Source organism: Lynx canadensis, chromosome C1 (genome assembly GCF_007474595.2).
Source record: "Lynx canadensis isolate LIC74 chromosome C1, mLynCan4.pri.v2, whole genome shotgun sequence".
Lineage (NCBI taxonomy): Eukaryota > Metazoa > Chordata > Mammalia > Carnivora > Felidae > Lynx > Lynx canadensis.
In genome coordinates, this window is record NC_044310.1 from 85,133,176 (window position 1) to 85,153,426 (window position 20,251).

The 20,251-nt window shown below is 36.5% G+C and overlaps 1 protein-coding gene across 1 annotated transcript in view; it reads right to left on the minus strand.

Annotated features, from left to right (window-relative positions):
- LRRC39 (leucine rich repeat containing 39) overlaps positions 1 to 18,558 on the minus strand; it is a 20,780-nt gene extending 2,222 nt beyond the window's left edge. Inside the window, exons 1-8 of the mRNA XM_030324321.1 lie at positions 18,429 to 18,558; positions 14,900 to 15,092; positions 8,721 to 8,826; positions 7,273 to 7,429; positions 6,570 to 6,706; positions 3,685 to 3,830; positions 2,812 to 2,964; positions 1,462 to 1,601 (exon numbers count right to left, since the gene is read on the minus strand). Coding sequence (XP_030180181.1) covers positions 1,462 to 1,601; positions 2,812 to 2,964; positions 3,685 to 3,830; positions 6,570 to 6,706; positions 7,273 to 7,429; positions 8,721 to 8,826; positions 14,900 to 15,012 — 952 coding nt within the window. The 5' untranslated portion in view covers positions 15,013 to 15,092; positions 18,429 to 18,558. The remainder of the gene's footprint in view (positions 1 to 1,461; positions 1,602 to 2,811; positions 2,965 to 3,684; positions 3,831 to 6,569; positions 6,707 to 7,272; positions 7,430 to 8,720; positions 8,827 to 14,899; positions 15,093 to 18,428) is intronic.
- Positions 18,559 to 20,251: the final 1,693 nt, after the last annotated feature.

Genomic DNA, 20,251 nt, shown 5'->3' on the forward strand with positions numbered 1-20,251 from the left:
ACAAGCTATACGTGGAGATTGTTGTTTTCCTCGACCTTGTTTATTTCCCTTACTACGATATCCTAAGGAAGTGACTATGTGGGATATGTATATTGGTATTCTCTTGACCTGCTGAATTTGCAGGGTCAGCAAACCCCTTCAGGAACTTTTAGATGGATCTACACAACTGCCTCTTCCTGCATGTCCCACAACTATGTCCAATTTACTTCTCTTCCACTTCTACCACCAAACAGCTTCTACACTTCATTTCCCCATCTCAGCATCACCATCCATCCGGTTGCTCTAACCAAAAACAGATTAATCTTGGAGTCTTCTCTTTCTCATCATTCAATCATCAGTTCTGTCCCCATCTGTCTTACATAATTATACCCCAAACTAAGCCCCTAACTATAACTTTACTTATCTTCCTCCAATCTATTTTCTGTGCTATTGTTTCTATGACTTGCTGTCACAGATCAGATGACCATTTCCTAACATCCTCCACTGGATGTTGGTAAAATGATTTCTTCTAGCTAAAAAACTCATTTGTTTGCTTGGATTACACTTATTCTCCAAAGTAACTATCTGAAGATAAATTTAACCTTTTGATTCAAAAACTTCACATTTAAAACAAAAAAAATTCACATTTTAGTGAATTATAAAACCATGATTTATATTACTCTAGTTTCAATGTTTTTATTAACAGAATTGTTTCTTTGGCTTCTTCTAATCTTGGTTTAAGTTAAAGGCTTTAGTTAAGTGATTTAATTCTTAATTATCAGAGACTAAGTGATTGAAATTTATATATCAAAACCTCACATTTTAACTATTGGTTAAAATCTGTTCTCTTAATAGTCATCCCTAGGCAGAATATTGTGTTGCTATTTGTGGACTGTAGAAAGAAAAAAGAAATGACAGGGAAGGTAGTGTCCATGAGTACACAGAAATATATAATAAACTGATAGAATTAGGTAGTGAAGATTTAAAGAATCACATCTTCATTCATCTGGTTGTGCTTCAAGCGCTTGGCCAAATAAATTTGTTTCCTGTCTCTACTTGAAAAATTTTCTGTATATTTACAATTTCTCTCCAAGCCTTTATCAAAATTGTGAACAGATTTGAATTTCATTTTTTTTCCTCCCACAATATATATATTTTTTAAATATTTATTTATTTTTGAGAGAGAGAGCATGAGCAGGGGAGGGGCAGAGAGAGGGAGGCAGAGGATCCAAAGCAGGCTCCACGCTGACAGCAGAGAGCCCATTGCGGGGCTCAGACTCACAAACCAAGAAATCATGGCCTGAGCTAAAGCCAGATGCTTAACCGACTGAGCCACCCAGGGGCCCCTCCTTCCACAATATTGACCAAGAGACAAAATTTGACATAAAAGGTAAGATGTAATGAGAAATCTATAAAGGAACTTATATATATATATACACATTCTACCAAATATTTGGCTTGTGTTATAAAGAAATCTCATACCTGCTCTTCTCCGTGACTCCTGTATATATATATGCATAAACTGAAGGCCAAATAATTCCCGTTCCTCTTCTTCATCTATGCTTTCACTAGGAGGAAGTGTTACTTCCAATTTCAGTGGGTTGTCTCTGAAGTTGACAAACCTAGCAGTTCACCAAAAAACAGTATTTTTATAGGTGCCGTAGAAGTGAACATTTATTTCCCTAGCGAAAGATCAAATGATAATATGGTAAATTAAAAAAAAAAAAAAAACGGTTTCAATAACCAGACATCGTGGTGAGATGTGATAAATCCTAAGAATCTTTTAAGTTTCTTTTCTAGAAGGAAGAAACCCTAGCTTTAGACAACTTATTTTCAAAGCTTATAGAAGCAACTATTAGTTCTTACTATATATTTAATGTGGAACAGTTCAACTTCACAGAGCAATTCCAGGGCATCTCAAACATACGATTAATGCTATGAAATTAAAGTTTCTGTGTGTGTGTATGTGTGTGTGTGTGTGTGTGTGTGTGTATACATATATATATATATATATTTTTTTTTTTTAACGTTTATTTATTTTTGAGAGATAGAGCATGAGCAGGGAAGGGGCAGAGAGAGGGAGACACAAAATCCAAAGCAGGCTCCAGACTCAGCTGTTAGCACAGAGCCTAACTCGGGGCTCAAATTCACAAACTGTGAGATCATGACCTGAGCAAAAGTTGGACACTCAACTGACTGAGCCACCCCGGCACCCCTTAGTTTCTGTATATTTTACAGACTTGTGTCTTATTTATCATTGTATCTTCACCATCGATTACATGACCCAGTAGCTGAATTGATGAATGAATGAATGAATGAATGTATGAATGACTCTGTTTTGGAAATTGTAGGATTTGATGTGAATTCTCATGTCTTACATTCTCTGTTAGGAAATTAAATTTTGGAAGTAAGACACTTGAGGGAGTTCTGAGAGTAATTAACTTACATATTTACTCTATAACATGGTTACCTGTGTCCATAGTAGTCTTTTAGAAGGAAAATAAGCACTATTTTTATACCTTTTGCTTTTATTTGTAGATGAGGTTTGTTAGCAGTTGCAAAGCGATTTTCATAAAAATGTCACCAACCGAGGGTATTCCTTAAAGCTGATAATGCCAGTTTGACTTTTGTTTCAAGGATTCTTTCTTGAATAATTCTAACCAGTGTTATATGAATCCTACTTATGTAATTATAGAATTTCAAAGTTGGAAAAGATTTTTAAATATATTCATTCATATGCATGAGAACTCAAATCAATTCATAAAATTGCTCTATATTACTTTGTTCTGCAACCAGAAAGGAACATGTCTCTTTTGGGTCTACAACTTTTACCTCAGATTGGTCATCTCTTCCATGCACACTGGAATATCTTGCAGTTTGTTGTTGCTGAGAACAAGAGTACCCAGGTTTTTCATATTGCTGATTGTTTCTGGCAAGCATGTTATTTCATTCCGTTGCAGCCATAATGTATGTAGAGTTTGCATTCTGATGAATTAAAAGAGGTTTCTGTGATTAATCCATACATAATATGAAAACCCTGCTTCTTAACCTAAAATCAAAGAAAGGTAATCTTTTATAACATCTCCTTTAACCAGTATATCAGTTAACTGGTTTCACATTACCTGATTAGGGAAACTGCATCAGAGACAATCCCTACGCTACGGTTCTCAGCATGTGGTGGTAGAAGAGAAACCAATGTATTTTAGTGAATTCTTCACTATTTGCATAGGATTTCTTAAAGAACTGCTGTAAATGTTATCTAATCTGAATTAGAGTGTTAGGAGAAAAATCAGAAATTATTAATATGCCCAGTTAGGGCAAGACAAGTATGCATAACAGACTCTGGGCCAGGCTGCCTACATTCAAAACCTAGACTGCACACTTACACTGTGATCTTGAGCAATTTAACATCTCCACATGAGTTTCCTCACACATTCGTAAAGTGCACAGAGTGCCTGGCATGCACTAAATAATGTTATTGTTTGGCATATTCATGTCAATATGGTCGCGTCAGCCGGTTTTTCTCTCCCCAAACCCTTAGGCTTATTTAAGTAAATGAAAATATTCTGTTAAAAAGTAGCATATTAGTACTACATGGATCTATTGTGATTGATTAGGTAGGGTCCCCTTTGTTTTGTCTATTATTTCTTATTTATTACGGATGGCTTCAACACATCCAATAGCATAGAAAATTATTTATTTTACCTTTCTATAGTATCAGGAAGTTGTTCAAGTCTGTTGCTTCCCATGTCGAGCCACTCAAGAGCAGGCATGTTCAACACAGCAGGAGGGATTGTAGTAAAGTGATTCATACTCAGATCAAGGTGAGTAAGCTTTAACAAATTGCTAAGCTGAAGAGGAAAGCAAAATTTTTCAAAGTGAATGTCCACAACGTAAAGTACTAGAACACTCACATTGCTAAAGGAGATACTTCACATCAAGGAATGTTCAGATTACACTTGGGCTTTATTTAGTCCTAGTAGTCCACAATAAAATAAATTAATTTTGAAATAAAAATAAAGCTAAATAACCTCCAGATAAATTAAAAACTTGTATAGAAAGTTCATCTATTCCAAGAAAACTTATCTTCCAAATACCCAAGTTCCAGGGTTTGCAGAACCTGCTTGTGTTTTCCTTTCATCCTGTATCTGAGAAACTTCAAAATATTATTATCTTTATTGAGCCTTCTTTTTTGTGCCTGATGCTTTACATGCGTTATCTCAATCACAGGATTTACCGTTTGGTAATTCTATTTTTTAAATGAAAAACATCAATAAAAATGTATTAAGAATAATATATCAAACACCAGCATGCTCAGCTTAAGAAAAAATATAGAGGTGCCTGGGTGGCTCAGTCAGTTAAGCGACTGACTCTTGATTTCAGCTCAGGTCATGATCCCGCTGGTTCATGAGATTGAGCCTAGCATCAGGCTCCATGCTGTTGGCACGGAGCTTGCTCAGGATTCTCTCTCATCTTTGCCCCTCCCCCTGCACGTGCACGCTCTCTCTCTCAAACTTAAAAATATATATATATTGATATGACTGCCTCCTATGTACTCCTGCCTTCTTCCTTTCCAGAGGGAACCCCTCTCCTGAATTTGGTATTTAAAATTCCTGCATATGTTTTTTTGTTACTATACACAAATATGTTTTCTATATATTTCTCTATAATTACTATTATATATGTTTTTACAAAGTTTAATATTTTTATTTGAAGATTTTGATAGTGTACTTCTCTTTAACTTGCCTTTTTCTCTCAACATCAGTGTCTCAATGTATTCATGGATGCTTATAGCACTAGTTTATTCATCAGCTTTATAAGATGAATATCATATTTCTATTTTATGGACAAAATGGGTGAGAGAGGCCATGCAACTGGAAATGATGGGTGATGTACACTCAAGTTTTCATGGACCTAAGGCCACAAACCTCTTGCCATATAACCCTGTAGTGAAAGTTTCAAAATGTGAGTAAAAATTTAGTTAACTTTTCCAAAAAACTTTCCATTTATCTAGGCAAGTTCTGTTTTATTTTTATCTCCGGGAATGTTGAGATTCCTTCCACAATTTTAACACCAAAAAAAAAAAAAAAAAAAAAAAAAAAACAAAACAAAATGAAACACATACACACCCAGTGTTTTGTGGGTAATGCAAAAAAAGCAGGACGTTTCCATTTAGGAGGTGATGTTTCTCTGGCTTTAGAATTCAAGCCACGGACAAAACACTTTTTCAAAATCACACCTTTAAAATTTTTCAAACGGTTTAGAATGGAGTATAAAAAGATTGTTTTTACACTGGCATAAATATGTTTTGTGTGTATACATGTATGCAGTGTAATGGCTGAGAGAGAAGTCTCCTGTTGCTGATTTCTCAGTGGTACTAGAACCCTTTGATTTTATCATATTAAAAATGTTATTATCATCTGACAGTCCCTATTTTGCATATGTGAACATTGAGACCTAGTTATATAAAGTGGTGTGTTTGAGGCTACACAGCTACTTAGAGGCCACACTTGGAAATAATCCCAGGCTCAAATCTTACTTTAGTATTAGTTCCAATAAAACCTATTTCTTATGTGAAAAAATTCAGGTAAACACAGGTTAACAGACATGTCCAAATTCATACAGCATTTTAAATGATTGAACCAATCCCAGAAAGAAAATCACAAGAGTTAGAAATAAAATATTTATTGGCCCTCTTATAAGTATAAATTGTCCCTGTGATCATCATTTTTATCATAATCAAGTGCATACATTTCATTAACTTGAACTGTTGTAAGATGAAATAGATATAAATGTAGAAATTGTGTTTTACTTGCCAGAGTGATAATTATTGGTGACATATTTACTGCTCTAGGGAAAAGTGATATTCTCACCAAAAATAGTGAGTGGAGAATGGAAAAAGGGAATAGTCTTTCTACTTTGAGTTTTATTATTTTCCTTAACTTTATTTTGCAAAGTTAGAACACCTTGGAAATTTCTTTGCTGATTGTAAGATCATTAAATATGTTTGAAGTATGTTTGAAAGCGTCTATATCTCTATGACCAGTTTGGCTTTACTAATAGCAAGGTTATCATACCAAAGCAAAGTCTGAAGGCTTTCCAAACCCATTGCCTTGCTTTTACTTGGTAGAGCCAAAGAAGCTAGCAAGGAAACACTTCCTAAACTGAAGAATTCATTTCTTGCCACTTCAGCTGTATCTCAAAAAAGGAACACTGTATAAACACCAACTAGTAAACAAAAGAGCTTTTCCATCACCACATTGTGCTTTATAATAACCATTTATTCATCCAATAGCATTTACTAAGTAACAACTACAAGCTAGCCTGGGCCTTCAATAGGAAATAGAAATAAAAAAGACTCTTTGCTCTGGCCTTTTAGAAGATCACAAATGATGTCAGTACTGTGACAATATTTATGCTAAATAGATACTTCTCTAAAAATGTTATAGTAACAGGAAACGATTACCACTATTTTCTGAAATAAAATGTATAGTATTTCTTCATTAGTGTTATTTTTAATGATCACACAATTAAGAAGTAAACCAGTAGTAGACAGAGAATAAAATCATAGGCATTTATATCTTTCTGACCTCTTGTGGAAGATCACATATATCTCTGTTTACAGCAAGTTCTAGTTTCTCCAAGCTCGCACAATGACTTAGTTCCCTGGGGACAGTCTTGATTTTGTTGTAACTAAGAATCAGCTCCTGAAGTTTAGTGAGCAGTCCTACAAAAAATAATACACAATAGAGAGCAGATAGATATAAAACAATGTTTCCAGTTATTAAGTATTATAGCATAACTTACTTGTCAGTTTCCTATTGGCAAATTCACACTTCTTTTCCCAGTATGTGTCCTGCCTCTTCTAAAGATGAAGGGCAGGTTTATCAGTGCTATAAGCAAAAAATATATGTTTTTTTTTTTTTCCATTTTGCTTTATCTACACTATATCCTGGTCAATTTTCCATTTGGGGATTGTTTTTTTCTCATCTAAGGAATCTTTCTAATTTTCTCTCTTGCCTTCAACCTATTCTCTTCTAGGAGGATTAGCTGAACAAGAAATATCATTTCCAAAATCTATACAATAATATTTCCAAAGAGACTTTTCTTGCATTGAATTCTCATCTTAAATCACCTCAGTAAATCCTAGATGCTTGGATCCCCTGGAACCTTCAATTTAGATGTTTATAATTTCCTCAAGGCTCGGGGCTATGTAAAGATGAGGTCTTTACTCCATGTATCAAAAAAAAAAATTCTCAGTAAAAAAACAGAAATTAAAGCAATCTTCCTTACCAATTCCTCGAGGTATCTCTGAAATTGTGTTTCGAGATAAATCTAATACAATGAGGTTCTGAAATCTTCCAATGAATTCAGGAATTTTCAACAAACCAGTTCTATGAAGTTGCCATTCCTGTAGCTGACTCAGTTTCAGTAGAGAAGAAGGGAGGGTCTAAACTCAAGTAAAAGAAATGACAGAATTACTATATTACTTAAATTATTTTAGTATCATGTCACACTGGAGTATAATTGTAGAGAGATTGATTTGTAAAAGAACTTTTCCTTACAAATTTTCCTAAATGGTTATATTTCCAAGTGCTTTGTGTTACTTCTAAGTTTTAAGACCTTTACTTTGGGAGTGGGGGTGCTAAACCTTGGCGCTCCAATCAGAATAAACAAAAAGAATGTATTTTGGCCAATAGCATACACACATAGAGCTATGCTCTAAAGATGTTGTTGTATTAGGCTTTTTTAAGAGTACACATATGCAGTTGAAATGAGAATATGATGGTTAGTTGAAATCACAGAGAAACCAAAAAATCATTTTAATAATTCAAACTTCTCTTCCCCTTCTTTTTTTAAAAAATGTTTCATGTTTATTTATTTTTGAGAGAGAGAAAGAGAGAGTGAGCAGGGGAGGGGCAGAGAGAGAGGAAGACACAGAATCCCAAGCAGGCTCCTGGCCCCAAGCTGTCAGCTTGTCGTGGCTCACATCCACAAACTGCGGGATCATGACCTGAGCCAAAGATGGACACCCAACTGACTGAGTCACCCAGGCGTCCCTCTTCCCCTTCTGTTTTGAAATATTTTATAAAAGGTTTTTACAGATTTTTTTTAATTTAAAGATTTTAAGAGTTTCAACTATTCTGAACTCTTTGCCTTTTCTCTTTCAACCTAAAGTAGCCAAAAGGGAAAATAAAGGACCTACACCCTTAGCTAATCATACCTATATGTATGAACATAAACACTGGCCCAAGGGATAGAGGCCCTTACAAAAATTAGAGTGTGCCTAATGTAATTAAGCAAGTGTGTGTGTGTGTGTGTGTGTGTGTGTGTGTGTGTGTGTGTTTATGAGAGAATATGAACTGGGTGGTAGACCTCGAAAAAAAATGTTCTGTTCCATTTTGTGGGTTTTAACTGAGCATTTATTTTGGAAAAGCTGTATGATTTTTGTTAAGCAAATGGTCATCTTTTTATGGAAAATGAGAAATTGCTTATTAGTAGGATTAGTAGGAGAAAAATTGCAAATGACCTAAATTTAGACAGAGTTTCAGCAAATTGAATTTTTACCAAAAAAAAAAAAGTGAAGTTATATTTCTTTTCAGTTGTTCATGTTGCCCCAATTCTTTTGGTGTATTATTAAAATGAGAATTCTAGCTATTCCAGACTTAATCACACAGTCTCAGAACTCTCCCATAAAATGCAAAATATAGAAAATCAAATAGTACTTGTATGAAGCTAACCTTCCATTCCTCTTTTTCTATCTTCAAAATGACTCTTCCATCTTCTCTGATGACCTTTTCCCTTAGTTTGGTTAAGCTTACTCGTTCTTCCCAGATTCGCACTAGCCTAAGAGACCAGAAAACATTTTAGTTGACCCATAATGACACAGGTAGCATTCACTTTTATGTAAAAAGTGACCCATCAAAACAACCACTTGACTAGTAGTATCTGGAAATCAAAAAAAGGATTCATTTTGCAAGAATTATAAATATGATTAGTTTCATAAATGCCCTATATTTAAGTTTTTGAAAAGTGTCACAATGCTCCATAGATTTTTTTTTAAATAACAGCTTTATTGAGCTATAATTCACATACCATAAAATCAACCCTTTTAAAGTATGCAATTCAATGGTTTTGGATATATTCACAGAGTTGCTCACCAACACCACTCTCTGATCCAAAACATTTTCATCACTCAAAAAACTCTATACCCAAGGCTAACTGGTGCAGCCACTCTGGAAAACAGTATGGAGGGTCCTCAAAAAATTAAAAATAGAATTATCCCATGATCCAGCAATTGTACTACTAAGTATTTACTCAAATAATGCAGAAGTACTAACTCAAAAGGTAGCATTATGTACTATAGCCAAATTTTGGAAACAGCCCAATTGTTCATCAACTGATGAATGGATAAAGAAGGAAATATTAGCCATAAAAAAGAGTGAAATCTTGTCATTTGCAATGATATGGATGGAGCTAGAGAATATTATGCTAATGTGCTAATGAGAAAGAAACACCACATGATTTCAGTCATGGAATTTAAGAAATAACTGAGCAAAGGCTCCTGGGTGGTTCAGTGGGTTAGGTGTGAGATTGAGCCCCATGTCAGGCTCTGCACCTGCAGTGGGATTCTCTTTCTCTACCTCCCTGCTCTACCTCTCTGCCCCTCCCTGCTCATGCTCTCTCCCTCTCTAAATAAATTTTAAAAAAAAGAGAGGGAGAGAGAGAGACTGCTAAAACACTTTCAAACAAAGAAATGAACAAAGGGGGAAAAAAAAGAGGCAAACCAAGAAACAGAGTTTTTAATTATAGAAAACAAACATGGCTACCAGAGGGAAGGTGCATGGGGGGATGGGTTAATTAGGTGATGGGGATTAAGGAGTGCACTTGCTGAGATGAGCACTGGATGTTGTATGAACTGTTGAATCACTATATTGTACACCTGAAACTAATATTACACTGCATATTAAGTGGAATTTAAATTAAAACAAATAAAAAAAACAACAACAAAAAACCTCCACACCCATTAGCAGTCACTCTCCATTCCTTCCTTCCTCAGCCCATGGCAACCACTAATCTACTTCCCATTTCTATGGGATTATACAATATTGTGGTCTTTCCACATAGCATAAGTTTATTCAAAGTTCACCTGTGCTGTAACATGTTTCAGTACTGTATTCCTTTTTATCGAAGAATAACATTCCACTGTTCTGTTGATCAGTTCGTCAGTTAATGGACATTTGGGTTAATTCCACTCTTTGGCTATTATGAATAATGCTGCTATGAACATTTGTGAACAAGTTCTTGCGTAGATATATGTTTTCATTTATCTTGGGTACAGTTCTAGGAGTAGAATTGCTGCCTCATATTATAATTCTATTTTGAACTTTTCTTAGGAACTGCCAAACTAGGTCCAAATTGCTAGTACCATTTTACCTTCCCTCCAGCAGCACATGAGGCTTCATGCCTTGCCATTCTTGCCTACATTTGTTATTGTCCATGTTTTTGATTATAGCCATCCTAGTGAGTGCAAAGTGTTATCTCATTGTTCTTTTGACTTGCATTTATTAAACATCTAATCCATAGATAGTTAATAACTTTTTAATGACTTGCAAATAATACAGTCCAACTTCAGAGTTAACTTATATGTGATTACATTCCAATTTTATTCAGATTTTGTTTTTCAGATATAAAAATGCATAAAACCATCATTCTGGAATACATCCCTATTGATTTTTGGTACATTGCAAATATATATAACAATAATAGTAAGCTATGAAAATGACTAGTAAAAGGTTGCAAATGGTTTATTTCTATACTAGAAAATTTTTATATTCAATTACATCACTTTTCTAAAAATTAGAACTATTCAAACAGTAAGCATGATGATTGCTAACTACTTGATACTCACTAAGAGATCTATGTATTTCAGAACAAGATTTAATGACAAGTGTAATTAGGTGTCTTGTTCCCCAACCTTTTACTTAAAGAACTCATTGAGCAACCATTATATGCCAAATGCGACGCTGCACATTGTGCATGCAGAAAGCTCCGTCCTTAATGAGTTTACAGTGAGACTATTATTCAACAAGTCTATTTCCATCTCTACAATGATTCCTAAGTTATTTCTGGATCTGAATTTCTATGATCTAAGTCCAGAATGTATCACTTAATTTGGTGACCGTGGACAACACATACCACCTCTGTGGGCTTTGCCTATAAAAATGGGGTTTCGATTAAATAACGTCTAAGTTCCCTTCCAGCTCTGGTATTCTATAATTCATCCACTGCTTAATTCAAGCTTGATGTTCTTTCAATTTTACATAGAAATTTTCTACCTCCTATGAAACTCTTTTATCATAGTCTAAAGACTTTCCCAGATTTTGTCACACCAACTCTTTCCTAAATGCTTGATTTCCTCAAGACAGCTTGGCATCAAAAGACAATGAGGTCAATTTCTGTTTAAACTTGATGCTTTTTGAACTAACTCTTTAGCCACCTTTAGCTGAGAGAAGAAGCATTAGATTACATTCCTTTTTTAAAATTTTTTTAATGTTTTTATTTATTTTTGAGACAGAGCATGAGTGGGGGAGGGGCAGAGAGAGAGGGAGACACAGAAACCCAAGCAGGCTCCCGGCTCCAAGCTGTCAGCAAGGAGCCTGACGCGGGGCTCGAATTCACAGACCGTGAGATCATGACCTGAGCAGAAGTCAGAAGCTCAACCGACTGAGCCACCCAGGTGCCCCAGCATTAGATTACACTCTTAATCATTTTACCCCTTGCCTGTTTTGCACAGAAAGAACTTGAAGCTACTAAAATTAAATGGTTCTTAACTAAACACGTATGATAGGTGACATTCGGGAGTTTAGAAGCAAGTCACGATTCCCGCCCACTGTTTTAAAAAAGGAAATGATGGGGCGCCTGGGTGGCTCAGTCGGTTGAGCGTCCGACTTCGACTCAGGTCACGATCTCGCAGTCCGGGAGTTCGAGCCCCGCGTCAGGCTCTGGGCTGATGGCTCGTAGCCTGGGGCCTGCTTCTGATTCTGTGTCTCCCTCTCTCTCTGCCCCTCCCCCATTCATGCTCTGTCTCTCTCTGTCTCAAAAATAAATAAACGTTAAAAAAAAAATTAAAAAATTAAAAAAAATTAAAAAGGAAATGATTTGTTAAGAATACTCTAGAGTTGGGGCTCCTGATGGCTCAGTTGGTTGAGTATCTGACTCCTGATCCCGGTTCAGGTCATGATCTCACGGTTTGTGAGATCAATCCCTACATCGGGCTCTGTGCTGACAGCAAGGAACCTGCATGGGATTCTCTCTCTCTCTCTCTCTCTCTCTCTCTCTGCCCCTCCCCTGCTCATTCGCTCTTGTTCTCTCTCTCTCAAAATCAATCAATCAATTAAAAAAAAAAAAAAAAAAGAGTACTCTTGGGGCACCTGAGTGGCTCAGTCAGCTAAGTTACTGACTCTTGATTTCAGCTCAGGTCATGATCTCATGGTTCATGGGTCTGAGCCACATATTGGGCTCTGTGCTGACAGTGTAGAGCCTGCTTGGGATTCTCGCTCTCTCCCTCTCTTTCTGCTCCTTCCCTGCTGGTGCTCTCACTTTCTTGAAATAAATAAACTTAAAAAAAATTTAAAAAGAGTACTCTAAAGTCAAGTTTATCATAATTGTAGAATACAAATATAATGGGTTTCATAAGAGTAGCTTTATATATAAAGGGCCAATCTAGGGAGATGTAAGACCTGAGGTGAATATCATGCTTCCTGAGTCGGATTGCTTGAGTATGAATACCAGTTCTGCATTTATTAGCATTGTGTTCTTTGAATTAGGCCTATCTCTCAGGTTTTCTGTCTCTTTAAAAGGGAGAAAATGAACACTCATATGTGGCAGAGACTGCTTGTCATTCCCCTGTATCTGTTACTCCTCTTCTTCCTCAATAGTAGATGCTCTATATTCAACTGGGCACAAGACTTCATTTAGCCATCCTTCCTTGTAGTTAGATATGTACCGTATCAATGGGATGTTAGCAGAAGTAGTAGTGTGTGCCACTTCCTCCTAGCTGGAATCAAACATGTTGGCTGAGGTTGGTGAATCTATTTGGGGCCATTGGGTGACATCCATTCCATTAGGAATGGAAGTCATGCACAGTTGAGCAACAAGATAAAACCCTGACCGTGGGCAACACAGACCATCTGACTCAGTGGAGTGCTATTCCAGCCATAGATCAAGTACCAGGAAAAGTTAACATGTCTTGTGTAGAAAATATTATTTTGGTTTTCCATCTCTCATAATGCAATATAATCCTCATCAAGACACTGTTTCAGTATGTTGAGAGGATTAAATGAGATAGTACAGATAAAACATTTAGCAGAGTACTTAGTAAACAGTAAGTGCACAACAAACGGCTGCTACCTCATCATTGTCAGCATCATTATTCTCTTGACTGGCTTTGGTTGGGAAGAGTGGCCCTTCCCCAGCCGAATTTTTGTTTTTACAGATAGCGGACATAAAATAGTTGCTTATCAAGAACGTACCTTTCCCCCTCTTCTTTGCTGGGAGAATAGCTGTTATTTTCAAGTATTTATACTTACCCCAAGTAACCCAGGTATAAATCTTAATTTATATAAACCAATCACATAGTCTCATTCTCCTAGAAGGGAACTGCATTAGGGGAGTACAAATTACCCAGTTCTGGTCAATGAGAAGTGAAGGAGAGGTTTGCTAAAACACCTCAGAAAGGCTTCCTCATTCTTGAAGAAACAGAAATAGTTTCCACTCTTCTGGTAACATAATGAGGTCTGGCTATGATGCCTGGAAGTACACCAGTCATTCTGTGACACTGAGGGAGGCTACCCTAAGAACCAAACTGAGACACTGAGATTAGCAGTAGGAGGTGATAAAAAGAAGCTGAATCTCTAAAGCTGTTAAAGTTTTGGAACTGCCTTGCCTCAGGACTTCCCTCTTCCTTAAGCCATTTTTAGTTGAATTTTATGGTATTTGCTAACTGACACAGGAGCATTTTTTCCACTGAAATATAATTGTCATATAACATTGTATTAGTGTCAGGTGTACAACATAATGGCCCAGTATCTGTATATATTGCAAGACAAAAGAAAATTTAATATTTAGAAAGAGACCTAATGAATGATAATTGTAGGGATCCATGAGGAAAGTGGGTATTCTTGCAAGATTAGATAGAATACTTTGGAGACATCCAATCAGAAAAGTGGGCAGATATCAAGAAGGCAGAGGAAATGAGAGCCAATTTAAGTACAGCCCAAATCAAGGAATCAGGTGATCCACAGGGAACCTGGAGAAACTCACTGCTATTCAAATAGGTGAGAAACTATACTACCTAGCATTGCTAGATGCTGTTTTAGTACCTAGGGACTATTATACTGAACAAGCCATCAGTGAAAAGTAGACTAAATGATACTAATCAAACTATGATGAATGTTGACTAGATTCCTATGAGGGCCCAAGATAACTATTTTTTTTTAATGTTTATTTATTTTGAGAGAGAGAAACAGAGAGAGGGAGAGTGCCAGCAGGGGAGGGGCAGAGAGAGGGAGGGAGAGAGAATCCCAAGCAGGGTCTGCACTGACAGTGCAGAGCCCGACACAGGACTGGATCTCATGAACTGGGAGATCATGACATGAGCCTAAATCAAGAGCCAGATGCTTAAACGACTGAGCCACCTGGTGCCCCAACTACATACAGACAGTTGGGTTTTTTGTGGCCACCATCACATAGTGACACTTAATTGAGTCAGGGATATCCCTGTAGTTATATTTTGACTTTTCAGTAAATAAAAATCTCTATCAAATTCAACAATAAGGCACTTAATAAGTGCTCTTTTCTAGAATGATGATGTTCTGAATTTTCACTAATTCAAAATAATAAACATGTTAAAGCATACTTCTGTTGAAATTCCTTCTCTCGCTTCAGGTCTTCATTGTGTTTCTTTATTCTTTCTTCCCAAACTTCCTTTACAGCATTGACAGCTCCAGTACAAACCACATTTTCTGACATGATTTCTCCACATTGTCACAGAGTCACCAACTTCATTAGGTTCTGAATAGCTGAATCACAGATGCCATCTCAAAAAGGACCTAATTGTACCAGAGGGGGGGAAAAAGAATGTGTTTCAGAACATTCACAAAGTCCCAAAATGATCCCAGTAGCGTATATTTATTGAACACTTTCCATGTTCCCAAAATTATTTATACACTTTACATATCATGTCTCATTTAATAATCCTCATAAAAATCCTATGACATGGGTGCTTTCATTGTCTGTAATATACAGATGAGAGAACTGAGCCTTGAAGATGGGCAATTTGTTCAAGGTCTCATATCTAATATGTGGCAGAGGTGGGAATTGAAGCCAAGTCAACTTCCTTTGTTACTATGTAATTTGCAATGATGAAAAACTGCAACTAGTTTACATGCCCAGTTATATGAAAATGGCTAAGTAACAGATATATAAATTTAAGACCAGCGTCTTGGGATATCTACTTAATCTAGATGCTATAGGCACAGGCGGGAATTCAGTTAAGTGGCATTATACTAGGATTACTGGCTCTTCTAAAATAAATTGCAAAGGGATAGATGTAATATTGAGGATTGTGACCTGAAACTCAGAAAGGAAAGGAAAATAAAAATAGGGGATTGGTTATGTAAATTATGGTAGATTCATTTGATGGAATATTCTTTGCCTTACAAATAATTGTATTGATTTTTTCTTCAAATTGCATTAGCAATAGTGAAAGAACATGATCCACAATTAATCATTTCCTTCCAAATTCAGGAAGTCAAAGATGTCCACAATCACAACTATTCAACATTTACTGGAATGCTGTAAGGCAAAAGAAGCAAATAGAAACGTATAAAGTTTGGAAAGGAAGAAGTGAAATATGCAACAGTGTAGGGGGACAGGTACTTTTATACACTAAAGGTGGCCATATTTGTTATTCTCTGTGGAGAGAAATTCGGTCTTATCTATCAGTCTTACAAATGCACATTCACATTCATAAGAATTTGTACTGCAAATATTTTAAATTGTAAAATTACATATTATAAAGTTATTCACTTCAGTGTTTTTCATAAAAGCAAAAGATTGGAAGCAATATAACCTTTAATCAATAAATTATAGTACATCCATATCATGGGAAATATATAGCTCCATAAAGGAAGTAGAACATGTTATATACTGATGGAAGCCATGATCTCCAAAATGTATGACTATGCCATGATTTAATTTTTCCATCCCAATGAATATGGATATTTGGGTACCAGAGTTTTGCTATTATGAGCAATATTTTCCCCAAATTCTTCTCCTTATCTTCATGGTGCTCAAGTGGGTATTGCTTCTATTGGGTATACACCTAGGACTTGAACTGCTGGATCATAGTGAATGTGCATGTTCAAATTTATGAGATAGAGCCAAATTGTTTTCCAAAGTGACTGTGCCCATTTATATTCTTACTACAACTATATAAGGTTTCCATTGATGTACATCCTCACCAACACACTGCTGTATAAAATCTCATTATGGTCATAATTTATACTTCCCTGACTACTAAATGCCATAGTTTAATATATAAAGATTGTCCAATTAAATAAAATACAAAATCCTGTGCATTATTTATAAGAGGCACACCTAACATAAAAATAGGAAAAAATGGAAAGTATAACATAGAAAAAGATCCACGCCTAGATTTATACCCAAGAGAAATGAAAACGTATGCTCACAGAGAAACTTGCACACGAATGTTGAAGTTGCATTATTCACAACAGCCAAAAAGTGGAAACAAATGGCTGTCAACTGACAATGGATAAACAAAATGTGGTATATGCATACAATGGAATGTTATTCTCCCGAAAAAGGAATAAGTTCCGATACATGCTACATTGTAGACGAACTTTGAATGAAAGTATACTAAGTGAAAGAAACCAGACACAGAAGACCATGTATATGGGATCCATAGAGACAAGAAAAAAAGTAGATTAGTTATATCCAGGGGCTTTTCAGAGGGGGAAATGGGGAGTGACTTCTAAGGGTACAAAGTTTCTTCTCTGAGTGATAGAAATCAACTTTTGAAATAAATCAACCCATGACAAAGCAAGGAAGACATGTTTACATCTAAAGAGCAGAATGTAGTAAGTATAATACATCTTGAAAATATAAAAATAAGAATAAATGCTTTAACAGAATGTGAAAGAAGGAAATGGAGGTGTAGAGGAAAGAACACCAAAAGCCACATCTTCAAAGTGGGGAGTCATAGATACTGTCTCTATTTTATGGAATGAGAACTAGAGACTTAAGTATTTGTTTAAAGTTCTAAAGGTAATCAAGAGAGAAACTAAAACTAAGAATATAACTCTAGAAGGGTGTAAGTGAATTTGAGCATCATCTTTCATAATGAAGTTCCGTAGATTATGCCTAAAGTTGATCAATAATAACCCCCCTTGAACAAGAAAACAGGAACAAAGGTGGTGACTACTGAAAACAAAATCCTGTCACTTCTAGAGTGACAGAAAAGGGGCAGAGAATACTGCTTTTCATTATTAATCTCCTCTAAATTATTAATTTCTTTAACAGTATGCAGTGCAAAAAAAGGAAAACTATGCAATGTGAGAGAGAGAGACAGGGGTGGGAGAAAAACTCCATTACAGAGGAAAAAATGTTTACAATTTTAGGATGGATATATAATTGCCAATATTCAGCAAATTATTAGGAGAGGGTCCCTACTTTTAAGCAATGCCTGCACAATTAGCATAGGAACAGGTTGCAAGATCTTTTTGCCAGCAAGAAACCTTGGCATACAGGTGCCGCCTAATCCAAACCCCTAGGACAATAAACCTACGATTTATTGTCTCAGATTTGAACAAGGTTGAAGTGTTTATCAAATAAGAAAACATTTTTTAAAACTATCAAGTATCTACATGTGAATGTGTATTTTTTAAACATATATAACCATTCATATGCTAATTAGGTTTCTCAGTTTGCCATTAAACTTGATCCAGCCATCAGTTTTCCTTTACCAGCAACCAGTTCCCCTTCGAGGAAAACAAGTCAGTAATAACATATGTATTTCTGCTGCTGGCATAGGATTGTGTTCCCTCCAATGACTACCATAACACAAAAGCGCATAGTATGGCAAGGACATAACTGGGACAGTCTGCTTTCTAAAGGCAAAAGAAAGCAAAACAAAAAACAAAACAACAAACAAAAACTAAACTAAAAAAAAAATGCTTAACTTTTACAGAAATCCATCTTCCAGAGGAAGACAATTACATGAATGACTATGAGACCCCAAAAGAGACTTGTAAATTCAATTCCAAGTTCAGTTGTGCATTCCAGCAGATTCAGACCCAGTAAAGGCATCATCAGCAATCTATTTCCATGTGAAGAATAGGAAAGAAGTGTTTTGGAAAAATACTTACCACTGTCAGAGGACGCAGAAGCTGGCATGCCCAAAGTTAGTGATTATCAGCTGAAAGAGGATTTCAGGAAGAATTGTTTTCCATGTGGCTCCAGATGATTAAAATCCTCAGTCAGACTCGTAACCAAGTGAAATGTAATGTCAGCCTAGTTCTAATTTTAGATCTTGGACAAAGCTGAGAATAGCAAGAATCACATGGAGCTTCTGTGCAAAGGATCAAGTGATAACGTATGTGCATGCATTCTGTACACTGCAAAATGCTGTATATGGGGTGTTATAAAACTATCAGGTAGAACTATTTGTAAGCTGCATATATAAAGAACTCCTATTGAAAGTCCTTCCATTTTTCATGACTTACACATTTTGAATATTTAATAGAATTTATCTGTTCCCAGCAGAGAAACTTGAAAACTTGAGAATGTACGGCACAACAAAAACCCTACGTGGTAAACGATAGATCTGTAAATATTTAAACTAAAGGTAAATGCTTCAGAAAAGAAGAAAAGTAAAGATGTAGAATAGTATGGGTAAAAGGGGAGCCCCAAGCTCCTGCTGCATCCAGGCTCAAATTTTTTTTTTAATTTTTTTTTTCAACGTTTATTTATTTTTGGGACAGAGAGAGACAGAGCATGAACGGGGGAGGGGCAGAGAGAGAGGGAGACACAGAATCGGAAACAGGCTCCAGGCTCTGAGCCATCAGCCCAGAGCCTGACGCGGGGCTCGAACTCACGGACCGCGAGCTCGTGACCTGGCTGAAGTCGGACGCTTAACCGACTGCGCCACCCAGGCGCCCCCAGGCTCAAATTTAATTCTCTCTCAACCTTTATCTCTTCAGTCTTCATAGGTAGGAGTTAATTCTAGGTTCTTTGAAAATAATTATGGGGGTGCCTGGGTGGTTCAGTTGGTTGAGCATCTGACTTTGGCTCAGGTCTTGAGCTCACAGTTTGTGAGGTCAAGCCCCCACATTGGGTTCTCTGCTGACAGCACAAAGGCCACTTTGGATCTTCTGTCTCCCCTTCTCTCTGCCCCTCCCCGATTAGGATGCACATGCGTTCTCTCTCTCAAAACCAAATAAACATTAAAAAAATATTTTTTGAGTTGGTAATACAAGCACATGGACCAAAATTCAAAAGATAATGAATCCTCACCTAAGCCCACCTCTAGCGATTTAGTTCTCTTCTCTGAAGGCAATCACTATGGCCACTTATTTGGGAGCCCTCCAAAGGTGGCCTGTGAAGTTACAAACATAAATATGCCTACATTCATGAAAAGCACACACACACATGCCATCACACACATACACACAAAATGCTAGCATACTATGTAGATTTTTCTATACTGTGTTTTCTTCAGAATATCTTGGAAATTGTTTCATATTAGTATAGAGTTATACCATCCTTTTATTTTATTTTATTTTTTTAACGTTTATTTATTTTTGAGACAGAGAGAGACAAAGCATGAACGGGGGAGGGTCAGAGAGAGGGAGACACAGAATCTGAAAGAGGCTCCAGGCTCTGAGCTGTCAGCACAGAGCCCGACGCGGGGCTCGAACTCACAGACTGTGAGATCATGACCTGAGCCGAAGTCGGCCGCTCAACCGACTGAGCCACCCAGGTGCCCCATCCTTTTAAATGACTACATAGCATTCTGGTGTGTAGGCGGACCATCATTTGTTTAGTTATTTGGACACTGGCAATTTTAGTGCTTTTATTAATTTTTAAAAATATTTTTAATGTTTATTTTTTGAAAGAGAGAGAGAATGGAGGAGGGGCAGAGAGAGATCACGACCTGAGCTGGTCAGACACTTAACTGACTGAGCCACCC